Source organism: Saccostrea echinata, unplaced genomic scaffold (assembly GCF_033153115.1).
Source record: "Saccostrea echinata isolate AGI-Se365-2 ecotype Australia unplaced genomic scaffold, CSIRO_AGI_Sech_v1 ptg000037l, whole genome shotgun sequence".
NCBI lineage: Eukaryota > Metazoa > Mollusca > Bivalvia > Ostreida > Ostreidae > Saccostrea > Saccostrea echinata.
In genome coordinates this window covers 3,706,621-3,720,084 of record NW_026889786.1, presented here as the reverse complement: position 1 = coordinate 3,720,084, position 13,464 = coordinate 3,706,621, and the positions used below count along the sequence as shown (strand labels likewise).

Here is a 13,464-nt window from a genome sequence, read left to right as displayed (position 1 = left end):
GGAGGAAGTTCATTCTCGTTATATCATACCAAATTTATTCGGATAAAATTAATCTTTGACCTCTTAAACTGTTGCGTTAAGTAAATAGTCATAAGTTTAATCGTGTTAAGTTATCTTTTCCTTATTTTGTGTAAAGGCTAATGTTAAATAAAATAGATGCAACTAGGAACTGAGAAACCGATGTTGATGCAGCGTTCGCCGTTTGAGAATCTTTAAATTAGGATTGAAACTTTATCACTCACACTCATGTTATATCAGTGTTTAACATATCAGAATTGAATAAAGCATATTTGTAAATTTAACAAGAGTCTAAACAGTTGTATGTCTCTCCCGCCATAAATCACATGAAAACACTTGAGGTGTTCCGAAGGGCGAGATTAGGGTGAGGATGATGGTGAACAGAAACTGAAAAGGGAGGATGGCATCTCCTACGTTTTTCAGGGGTACATTTACTTTTGTTACTGAAGAAATATTTATATCCAGTCATTATTTTCTACGAGATGCAGTGTATTTGTTGTGAAGTTTTAAACATGTGGTGCATTTTAAGTAAAACGAAAGTAGTCAAAAAAGATTTGACAGGTTGGGGCCAATTACCCAAAATGAGATAAAATAGCCTGATTGAGACAGTATTCCAAATGAGATATAAATTTAATGTGCAAAAAATGGAAAATTTTGTAAAATTGCATAAAAACACATAAAAGCAACAACTTTTGATGAAAGAATCTCTCTATTCCAACTGGTTATGACAATTCCATCCCACAGGAAATCCAAACCTTCTTGAGGATCAATCTCACAAACTGTAGGGTTATTTAAAAAAATGCATGCTAAAATTTACTGCATTCAGTGAATACTTATGCAGATTTAAAAAAAATCAACAAATTTTTGTATCTTTTTTGCACAGTAATTTTTGTCTCATTTGGGAGCATATCATTTATCTTAAATGAGCTATGATCTCTATTTACCCTTTCGCAATAACTGCGGTACTGCTCTTTTGCAGGGCAAATTAATAAAGTCTGGCAAAGATTTGCTACCAGATAATTAAATGACATTTATGAAACAACTGATGTTATGTCTTATTTCACCAAACTATATCAATTTGTTCTGCAATACAGCACCACAGTTATCCCAACACAGTCTATTGGGCGATGGTTCCAACCTGTTGCAATGCATTACTTTTAGTAAGGACTGGTTTGTGAATTATTTCATTCAGTTCCATCTTACCCTGATGCATCTCCAATCAAACTCAACATTGTCACTATTTTATGTGTATGCTATAGACTTTCATGCTTACTGTTAAAAGAAAATGAAAAATTATCAAGCCTGATCTGAGAGATAAGAGATTTAAAGTGGGGGAGGGTAGTGGGAGTATGGGGAAGGTAAAATGATTTGAAGGCAAATGATAATGGCAAAAGGATGGGATATAAAATGTGATCAAAATATATATACTTTAAAAAATTTTTTTTTTTTGTTCTAATTTATTCATGAATGGAAGGAATCATGGTAATTCAGAAAATTAGCGCATTTTTATGGGGGAAAACATATTCATGTCGGGAATGCTCAGAGTATTAAGTTATCACATTGAAAACATGCTCAGTGAAGTTAATCATCAATGTTGGCCTACATTTAGATCTGGAGAAAAGATATGCCTTGATGAATCTCAAGAGAATTATCGTTCGTTTGCTTCAAAGCAGTATTGTAATATTGTAGAGTGTTGGATAATGAACAATTTGTGATGAAATGTGTAGAGGCTCATTAAGGGGGATGTGTAGTGGGCAGATCTGATCATCTGATCGTAGCTTTATCCTATTAACATGGTGTGTAGGTACCAGATCAGATAAAAACAAGATGGTTTGGGTTAAATATGCAGAGCAGAAGTATATATATCAGAAAAGTACAGATATTTGGTTTCATTGTCCATTAAAACAGGGGTGACACACGAGCTAATGCGTATTATGTAAGTTGTAGCAATCAGTTTGGTAATGCATATTGCAGGAGAGGAAGTCTGATACATAGCATTGATACTATATAGCTTCACTTCTCTTACCTGGTCATGTCATATGTGATATTGTGGTGAATTGAGTGACATTTTTTCTGGAGCTCGGAGTCCTTGGACTCATGTTTACAGTGGATCATAGGAGAATTAACGGAGGAAGTATCTGTTCAATGGAGCATGTGTAAGATGGATTAACTATTATTACTAAAGTCTCTCCACTGCTGCTTGCTTTTACCAATCAATTAAAAGATATTTACATTTAGAAAACGGCAAGATAATTATTTGGCTTCTTAATAATTGATGCACAACTGCTATTAAGAATCAAGTACTGGAATCTACTGAATGTTATGAAGAGCTGAATAAAACTCTTGCAATCACAGAAATGTGTGAAAATGGTTGAATATCTAAGATGAAGATCGAGATACCTAAGACAAATTGTTCAAGGTAAAGCATTGCTATGATGAGCAAGTTGAAAGCCCTGGAAGAGAAATTGAAAAGGATCGCAATGACAAAAAATAGATAAACAAATAATGCCTAAATGTCAGAAGGATGATATTGCGGGATATATACACAAACTATTGTTATAGTGATGTGAAATGGATGAAGAAGTCTCGGAGGAATTGTTAAAATCGGAGGAAAATGAGACATTACAGGATAAAGAAGATAGTGTATCGAATAAATACATGCCCCAGCCCCAGAATTATGTTGTACCTAGTGTTAAGAAATCTAGGTATCAGAGATTAAGTAAAGAGAACAAACGTAAGAAGCCCAAGTGTTGCTGCCTGTGCTGTGTGGCTAGCCAGGAACAGCCATTAGAGGATGTTCCCATCCATGAGATATGTACATGGAAGGAGACATGTCCTAATACGTCTCTTGGAGAAAATGACCAGCAAACTGCCGGAGACTGCAATGAAGGATGGACACAAGCAAAGGTCAGAGAAAACAGTAATACTGAACAAATACCGGAAAGGAGAAGACAGAAGATTTCTGTGGGAGAGAGTCTCCAATCAGGTGAACGTCAATACTTAATAAAATCTCCTTTCCTTGTTTTAAAATGATACAGAACTTACACAGTGTTTGCATGTTGGAAAAAAATTATAGTGGGAAGAAGTTGTCTTTATTGATTTGTCTGTTTTGGTGGTCTGTATAGGGGATGGATTACTGTGAAATTTATTTGCCCTTTTGTTTTCATTTTTTCCTTCAGACTGAGAATTGATTTTTATAAAGACATACTGCAGACATACTTTTTCCCATTGCGATAAATTTACACTATGTACATTGCCACAAATTTTCCACAGAAATTTGTCACAGTGTATTTAATGTGCATTTTAGACACACAAAGGCAATCCAACAACAGTCTACCCACGGATTGAACAGAAATTGTGTTTCTGCAAAATTATGACCCTGTGGAAAAGAGTATGTTTACAGTAATTGAATTACAACATTGTCATTGATGTAGGTTATATGAATTTGTTAAATCTCCTTACTGGTGGTTCGGCTTGATGTGCTTTTGGGATGATTTCTTTTTTTCAATGCCAAGGTTGAGTTTGAAATGAGTACAGTGAGATTTGTTGCGTTTGCTTTTTCTATAAACTTTGGAAGGTTTTCAACTTTTTCAGAACCACTTTGTAAGTTCAATGGTTTGGTGATAGGAATTCAAATTAAGTCAATCAAAAAGCTATGTCTACTTTTATGAAAAGGTAATTTAGAAATAAAGGAAACATATACCGAATCTTTTTGAAAATTTTAAGTTTAAGTGAACAATCTTACAGTGTTGTATTTAGCACAAAAAGTGTTTTCACAGTACATGTACTGTTTCATCTTCATCTGAAATTAAACGTAAGCCAAAAATTTGTCTTTCTGTAGGATGAGAAAACTGGACTTCGCGCTTCAAGATATTGATAAAAAGGCTTTTAAGTAAAACAAAATTACATGCAAGCATCGATTCTCTTGTAGTGCTCTTATGCAAGTCTGTTGAATGCAATTAAAGTAAAGACAAGGCCATAATGAAGATTCAAATGTTTACAAATCAATGTGTATATTTAAAAAACTTTGAAATCTCCTCACTTAAATAAAAAATCTACCTATTGTCAAAATAGTATGGTAGTACAGTAAAACACATTTGTAGCAAACATGCTCATAATTAATGCTTACAGCAAAGTGGTTTTCATTCCCTGTGTCTCTTCTAAATATATTGTGAGCCTGATGGATATAACGACTTGTGCTTATAACGATGTGAAATCATCCATCCCTGTCAGTCTCCACTATAAGCAAGTTTTACTGTATATATTGTTTGGATTCAAATTTGTCAAAATAATTATTTATCCCCATGACTGGGATGGTGATGATTTGCAAATGGCAATAAAATTTTTACCTAGTATACATGTACTTTACTGTATAGGTAAAAAAAAAATCTTAATATAATCTTCCAGGCATAAACAAATTATCCAAATTTTTTGAAATTGATCAGCAAGTTTTCTCAGTGTTCTAATCATGCCTCCCTATAGCTAAGATGGCACCATTATAGGATTAATATGTGTACACAGGAAGTTAAAAAGTATCCAGAATTAAACAGTATACATATACCATAGGATGTACGTATCTCGACAATCTTCTTGTTATTTGAATTTTCCATGGGCTTCATGTATTTATTTATTTATTTTTTAATTTTTGATAAATTTTAAAATGATCAATTACATATTCCACTATTTGATTTGGTAACAACAGTAGCATCCCTCGTGTTAATTTAACTCGGTCATGTGAGTTTGGCACAAAATGATGAAGATAATGATGGATTATTTGTTAGATATTGATCATTAGAATCTCTCCACTGACTTTCTCCTGTTTTTGATAATCAATACATAATCAGTCATCTGTGCATGCCATTCTCATAAAACACTGAAATTTAACCCATTTAAGGTACTCAATAATTAACTTCCCCATGTAGAACAGTGTTAATTCTTGAATAAATTATGTGCAATGCACTCTTCAGTACAGTTAGTTTACATACCTGTGGGTAGGCCATTCTCAACAGCACCCCCAGATCAATACGCAAGTACCTCCCTCTCTGGGAACTTGATCGACGGACCTGTAATCACATGTTTACCTCTATAAAGATGTATTGGAACAATTGAGACATGCTTGACACTCTCAAGAGCTTTCCCAGACTGCCTCAGTGAATCACTACATGTGTGTTTTTTTTTTCCTGTGCAAGGGGGATAACTCTAAGATAAACTATTGGCGTGAACATTTTTTTCCCATTGATCATTGTGAGTGCTGTTAATTGCAGTGCATTTGTCGATTAAATGATGGCTTTTCTTGTAATTTCACTGTCACTGTGTTCCAGTGGTGGGTAAATGTTCTGGGGGATTATTGGATGATGTGTGGCATATTGTCAACACAAAAACGGTGATTGGAAAACTAAAAATGAAGAGGATATCTGCAAATTTTCCTCAGTAAATGAAAATTTGACACCAAGCATGGAGCTACTGGCATATAATCAAGCAAAGTTTGCTTCTGTTATTCAGAATATAAACCAGGAATTGCAAGAAAAAGGTGAGGACTGGTAGAGTTTAGATTCAAACTGGTCCTTTTGGGATATAAAGGGACATGTATGACATATAATTGCTCATATAAGATATGAGCATAAACGTCTGTGAAATATTCAGCTTTTGTTTATATAAAAACATTTGGGGATTAATTTTCATTATGTTGTGATTCAGTGTTTGGACTTTAATTAAGTGAAACGCATTGATTTTGGCAATTTTTCAGTCACATTACATGCTAACATTTTTGACAATCACATACTTTGATCAAGATTGAGAATGAGTGTCCTATTTAACATTCATCACTGAATGAGAAATATTGTATAATATGGGCATGTGTATAATATTTCAGTCTTCAATTAGGTATCTCATAAATGAATATATGTTCTTTGGGGGGGGGGGGGGGGTGAAATTACCTTGTCTCTATCCTCTATCTTCATGTATAATTGCAAGTTTAATGGAAAAACATTCAAGACTTCTAAATGCATGCATTTTACAAAGAGGTAGCTTAAATATTATTGGAGTAGCCTGAAGTGAGCCAAAGTCATAGTTCAGTTGAAGTTGATACAAATTCTCTTCCAAACTGACCTTTTGGTTAGGTAACAAAATCATTAGATTCATGTTTTATATGGAGTTGCTTATGAATAGAAAACATAACATGGCTTTGAACCAAGGCCACAGACATTACCTTTGTAATTTTCATTTATAATTGTTGAATCTCTAAGTTACTAGCAGCAATTTTTCAAGTATGTCTTCTTGTGACTTTGGAAGTGACATACATGCATATTTCAACAATTACCCCAGGTAACTTTTTACCATAAAATCACAGACACATTTCTGGTGCAGTTAAAGATTTCTGTCATAAACATATCAGGGAACCCTAAAAAATCCTGACTGTTTCATGAATGGTATTTCTTGGAACAAGACAAAAACTGTTTTGTAATCTCTCCTGTAAAATTCTAGATCCACCACTAATTATTAAAGTCAGATGTGATTAGCTTGAATATCTGAAATTGAAACTACAATAGGAATGAAAAGCAGTGATTGACTCAAACATCTGACTTGTCTGTCACCAGATAATATGGTACAGAAACTATATTTGACTGACATAGTTGAAACCAATTGTTAGGTCTTTGATTTTATACTAAATTTGACTACAGAATATTCCATATGACTGATCATTACCTAGGGCTCACAGTGGGTGTGACGGTCAACAGGGGATACTTACTCCTCCTAAGCACATGATCCCACTTTGGAATCTTCCAGGAGTCCGTGTTTTATGCCCTGTTCAGAGATTTGTATTGTTTGTAGGTTTTTGAAAATTGATCACTGCATGTTCGTTATATTTCATGTAGATGGCATCAGTGTAGCTAACACAGATACACTGTATCAAGATAGTTTACTTAGATACAGATACTTAATGCAGGTGATATCAGCATAGTAACACTATAAAGCTACTAATTAAGTGCTATTACTTTATTCAGATGACATCAGTTGGATGTTCAGTTATACTTAAGTTAGTATAGTTGACATCATGCAGTGCAGATCAAATACACTGTATTTTAATGACATCAGATATCTAGTAAACTTCAGTGCAGATGGACTTTAAGTGCAATAATACTTTATCTATTAAAATCAGTGCTGTTATACTGTATGTACTAGATGATTTCAGTGCAATGATACTTTGTCTAGTTAACATCAGTGCAGATACACTGTATTTAGATGATATCAGTGCAATAATACTTTATCTAGTTAATATTAGTGCAGACACACTGTATGTATTAGATGATATCGGTGCAGTAATACTTTATCTAGTTAATATTAGTGCAGACACACTGTATGTATTAGATGATATCGGTGCAGTAATACTTTATCTAGTTAACATAAGTGCTGTTATACTGTATGCACTAGATGATATCAGTGCAATAATACTTTATCTAGTTAACACTAGTTAAACTTTGAGGCTAGTACAATAACAATGAATTCAGATGGCAAAGTATATTAACACTTTAATATCCAAATGACATTAGTTCCTTATGAATATGTATGTTGCAGTGTGTGCTGGCTCTTGACTTGTACTTTCCAAATGGCCTGTCTTCTTGTATGTCCTTTAAACCATTTCTTGGTTCCCTGTATGATTTGCATTCAACAGAAAGCATGGTTAATATATCAATTTGATTGATTGATTTTAGTTTTATGATTTCACTTATGTGAGTTGTAAGAGTAAAGGCCTTTGGCTGTCTGCATTAGCACTGTAGAGAAGAGGAGTTTTAAAAATTTCATCCAAAATATCAGTATTGGGAAATTCAACATGGGATACACTACAGATTATATATATGTGTTACAACTAGGGATGTCAACGAGTACCCTGTTAACCGGGTACTCGATCGAACATCCGAGTATCGAATACTAAAAATGGTGCTTGGTTATTCGGATGTGTATTTTTCCTTATTTCAAAGTACATATTTTTATCAAAAACTTCTCAAAAAATAATACAAGTATGCACACGGGTAATCAGTGTGTAGTCATCTACACCCTGTAAAACACCCCGTTATCGCCCATGGCTGTGTATATACTGTTAGTACAGTAATTAGTGACCAATCACCTGGTACACAGCTGTTCTCACCTATTGTACATGTAGTCCTTAATTTTTTTATGACTTCAATGATTGTTTTTCGGTGAACATCCTATAATATGTCTATTATCTTCAAATCATTTATAAATTGTTTAGTTAATATACTGCAGAGAAATTGGACATGCGTAGAAATGTCGCTTCCCACTTCAAAATAAGTAAAGATTCAAAAAAATGTTTAAAGTCAGTTTCCATAGTAAGTTTAGTGTATACTAGGGAAACAACCAACAAATGAAAAAATATTAGACTAGTGATCCCACAACGTTCCTTTCCTTCTCTTTCGCTAGTCTGATCATCACAAAGCTGTGTAACAGATTGTCCTCCTTTTGCGTTGATGAAATAGATCCTAAAGAAGAACTGTAAACCATTTGTAATTCTTGATGTATTAATTGTGTCTTTTGTGTTTATTTGATAAATAAATTTAGTACCAAAAAATCATTTCCGTTGGACCCCATGTTTATATACATTCATAAAACGTGATTAAAAAAACCCAGCTTTTTAACAGAGCTTAATGGGGCTCAAGAAAATTAACACACTTGAATTTGCATTTTCACCGAGTACCCGGGTAATTGATCGGAAATACGTCCGAGTAACTGATTATCAAAAATTGACTGATTTGAAATCCCTAGTTGTAACACAACATCTTGGTGACGTCAATATAGTTAAAGCTTTCCGGTCATTCTGTGGAATGACCTTGTCCTCCTCCCTTCTGTTGAGACGTAAGGGTTAATGTACAAGTAGCGCTCCATTCCTTAAAAGTAATGGAGCCAAGGCCCCGAAGGGGCCGAGGCCCATTGCTTTTAAGGAATGGAGCGCTACGAGTATATTAACCAACGTAAAATCCACCTTTTTAAATGCTTGTAATTATTGTTTGTTAATATATGAATAGAGAATATTTATAAGATAGACTGTAAAATTTAATATACATTTAACATATTAGTAGTACATATATTTATTTATATATAGAGAGAAAGTAAGGCAAAAAAGTGTACTGAAATTAATTAAATCTGTTGTCATTCAACAGCTTCGATAGCATAGTGAGATGAGTACCTGACTCTGAAGGTGAAGGTACCGGGTTCAATTCTCAACAGTGCCACATTTATTTTCTTTATGTGAAAATAAACTTGTTAAAATTTTTTAAGTTCTTTCCTCGGTATAGGTACGGGAAGAAAGAAGAATATGAACATAACAAATTCTGTTTTCAATGTAATTTGCAACTCTCTATTCTTGAAAAATAATGGAGCGCTCAAACAAAAGAGTGACGTCACAGGTGGATTTTACAGACATTTATTGCAGCGTGTTCAGATGTTTAAATAAGGTGTATTCTGAGTGTATTGTATCAAATTTTTGAAAGTTAAGATACTTGGATTTAATCTAATAACAGATTTTTATAATTCATAAAAAGTGGACATTGTATTGAAATGGAAGATTATATCTTACATTAGGGCTATTTTGCATGGTGGAGTATGTTACTAAGTGGTTTTGTTTATAATGATCCTTGGTCATGCATTAATACATCTATAGAAATGTAATTGTTACAGTCTCTGGGAGAGCCAAAATTGTTTCTACAGAGAAAAGGTGATAATTTTTATTAGCGAACTTGTGAGGTTCTATCGCTTCACTATCTCTACAAATTGATTATTTCATTGTCTATGTTTTGTTTTGAACTGTTCAGAGAAGTGGCCTGTCTTTAAAAAAAATGTTAGTTGTGTTTCGACTTTTCTTTTGCTTTGGACTGTGTCAATATGTCACAAGGGGAAAGAGCTTAACATGCGAGGAGTGAAGAGGGTACATTTCCATTCTCGTGGTGAGTTATTATGTATCATTAATGGTGTTTACTCACATTCGACAAACTAAGCCATGTAAAAAAGGCTCGGTCAATAAAAAATATTGAATGTTTGGATAATGTACAAACTCTAGGCTTTATGTGTGGATACTGTACAGTAATATTTAATCCTTTTGTGTGTGGATACTATCCACTAATATTTAATCTTTGTGTGTGGATACTATCCAGTAATATTTGATCCTTTTTTGTGTGGATACCATCCAGTTATATTAAATCCTTTTTTGTGTGGATACTATCTGCTAATATTGAGGAGGTGCAGTGTCTGAGAAGGAAGTGTCGGACTGGCTCTTTTATCATTAGTATCTGTATGTCTTCATACACTTTTGTCATCAGTATGTCTTCACACACATTTACCATCAGTGTGCGTTCACACACTTTTATCATCAGTATGTCTAGGGCTGGGACGATATATCGAGATATCGATAATATCGATTCAATGTGATGATGATACGCATATCGATACATATGAAGAAATATCGAAATATCGCAAAAAAAAAATTCTGACTTATATTTTTCTTTGTTTACTTAACATTTTGGGTTAAATATATAATATAAATATGCTAAATATTAATATAAATATGAAATACATAATATCTAACATAACTTGTGTAAAATTATTTTCTTTTACAACAGGTATACAACTTCTTTGAATAAATTATTCTTATTTGTGAAAAAAATGTTTTGTTCATTTCAATACAAAAAAAAGACATTTTATAACCAATTCAACATATCGTGATACATATCATATCGTGGCTCAAATATCGTGATACATATCGATATAGAAAAAGTTGTATCGTCCCAGCCCTAAGTATGTCTTCACACATTTTTATCATCAGTACATGTGTATCTTCACACTCATTTGTCATCTGTATAACTTCTCACTTTTTAATCATCAGTATGTCTTAACACTGTTTTACCATCAGTATATCTTCACACTCCTTTATCATCAGTATATCTTCACACTCTTTTATCATCAGTATATCTTCACACTCTTTTATCATCAGTATGTCTTCACAATCTTTTATCATCAGTATATCTTCACAATCTTTTGTCATCAGTATGTCTTTGCACTCTTTTATTATCAGTATATCTTCACACTCTTTTATTATCAGTATATCTTCACAATCTTTTATCATTGGTATGTCTTTGCACTCTTTTATTATCAGTATATGTTCACACTCTTTTATTATCAGTATATGTTCACAATCTTTTATCATCGGTATATCTTCACAATCTTTTATCATCGGTATGTCTTTGAACTCTTTTATTATCAGTTATATCTTCACACTCTTTTTTTCATCAGTATATCTTCACATTTCTGTTATGATTCGATTGTGTTTACCAAGAATGTAATCTGAATTTGAAAGGCAGAGTAATGGGACAATTATTTTTAATCTTGTTGAAGACTGTCTGCCTCATTTATTTAATGAGAGGAAAATAAACTGAATAAGTGCAAATTATAGGTTAAAAAATGTTTCATTCTCTATGATATTAAAGAGTGAGACTGCTGTCTATTGTACTAATCCAACAAACAGGCATCAACTTCTTTTGAGTCTTGACTAATTACTTGTATTAATTGGACTCAAACTTGTTCAAGTTTGGCATCATTTAAGGCCACGCTTACTGCTAATATACTGTAAAAGATAACTGAACTTTGATAGGGGTCGAGAATCTGGTTTTGAATGATTTTTTTTAAAAAAATACCTTGCATAGATCTATTCTCATGAGTGCTAAATGTGTAATGTATTTGTGACAAGGCAAACTACCATTCAAGTTCAGCCCCCTGTTTGATTTGTATATTTCAGTTTCTAAACCAGGCTAATAAACATCAGTATTGTTACATTGTTTCAGGGTTACTCTGTACATGGGTAAGGTAATAGTTACTAATTTATCAAGATAATCTGTACTTACTGCATTAAACTTCAAACAGCTTAATGTTATTGGACTAACGTACAGGTGGAATATTGTACATCTGCTGGTGAAATATTGCACATTTTGCTGGTGGAATATTGTACATATACTGGTAGAATATTGTACATCTACTGTTGGAATATTGTACTTCTACTGGTGGAATATTGTACATCTACTGGTAGAATATTGCACTTCTAATTTTGAATCTACTGGTGGAATATTGTGCATCTACTGGTGGAATATTATACATAATTTTTAGCTCACCTGAACCAAAGGCTCAAGTGAGCTTTTCTAACTGAAGAGTGTCCGGTGTCTGTCTGTCATCTGTAAACTTTTCACATTTTTTATTCTTTTCTTTACATACTTTAGATACAAGTTTGTTCAAAGCATGACCCCCAGGAGTAGGGTGGGGCCACAACAGGAGATCAAAGTTTTACCATGTTTACATAGGAATATATACAAAATATCTTTAAAAAATTTTCTTCTCAAGAAAGTAAAGCCATGATTAGTCATATTTATACAGAATCATTCTCAGGTAGGGTAGATTCAAGTTTGTTCAAATCATGGCCCTTGGGGATAGGGCAGGGCCACAACAGGGCTACCTGAGAATGATTCTGTATAATTATGACTAATCATGACTTTACTTTCTTGAGAAGAAATCCTAGTAATGTATAGGAAAATCTTTCACAAATCTGCCTCTCGAGAACAGCAAAGCCATGATCATATTAATAAAGAAACATCCTCAGGTGGTGTAGATTCAAGATTGTTCAAATCAGGACCCCTTAGGCTAGGATGGGGTCACAAAAGAGGATCAAAGTTATACATAGGAATATATAGGAAATATCTTTTAAAATCTTCTCAAGAACAGCAAAGTCATTATTAGTCATATATATATGGAAGCATCCTCAGATAGTGTAGATTCAGTTTTGTTCAAATCATAACCCCTGGGTGTAGGGTGGTGCAGAAATGGGGGATTAAAGTTTTATCTAGGAATATATAGGAAAAATCTTTAAAGAACTTCTTCTCAAGAACAGCAAACCATGATTAGTGATATTTATATGAAATCATCCTCAGGTAGTGTAGATTGAAGATTTGTTCAAATCATAACCCCCTGGGATAGGATGGGGCCATAATATGTGATCAGAGTTTTACATAAGACTATATATAGGAAAAAGAATCTGCTGATGAAGAACAGAAGGGCCATAGTTACTCAGGTGAGTGCTGTGGCCCATGGGCCTCTTGTTAGTACTATAGAGGTTTACTGTTGGATAGCCTCTTATTATAAAACACACTTGGTAAGAGTAATTCAAATGTTACCTTTACCTAATTTTTATCTTCAGAGCTTTTGCCTCACATATTTTGATTTTTGGAACACAAATATTGGCTCAAAGGAGGCATTCATGTCCTATAAATTTTCTTATAGTTTTATTGTAGAGAAGACAACAATACAAAGATGAAAATAATTGGTATTTAAACAGTGAAGTTTTCTCCTATACAGATGCTTGTTTCTTTAATACATTCTGTCAATCAGAATTAA

At 33.4% G+C, this 13,464-nt stretch overlaps 1 protein-coding gene across 2 annotated transcripts in view; it reads left to right on the top strand.

Annotated features, from left to right (window-relative positions):
- The first annotated feature begins 365 nt into the window (after positions 1–365).
- Positions 366–13,464, top strand: part of LOC133200215 (dystrobrevin beta-like) — a 67,948-nt gene continuing 54,849 nt past the window's right edge. For both annotated transcript variants that reach the window (XM_061336032.1, XM_061336031.1), the window contains exon 1: positions 366–443. In XM_061336032.1, the coding sequence (XP_061192016.1) occupies positions 419–443 (25 nt within the window). In that variant the 5' untranslated portion in view covers positions 366–418. The remainder of the gene's footprint in view (positions 444–13,464) is intronic.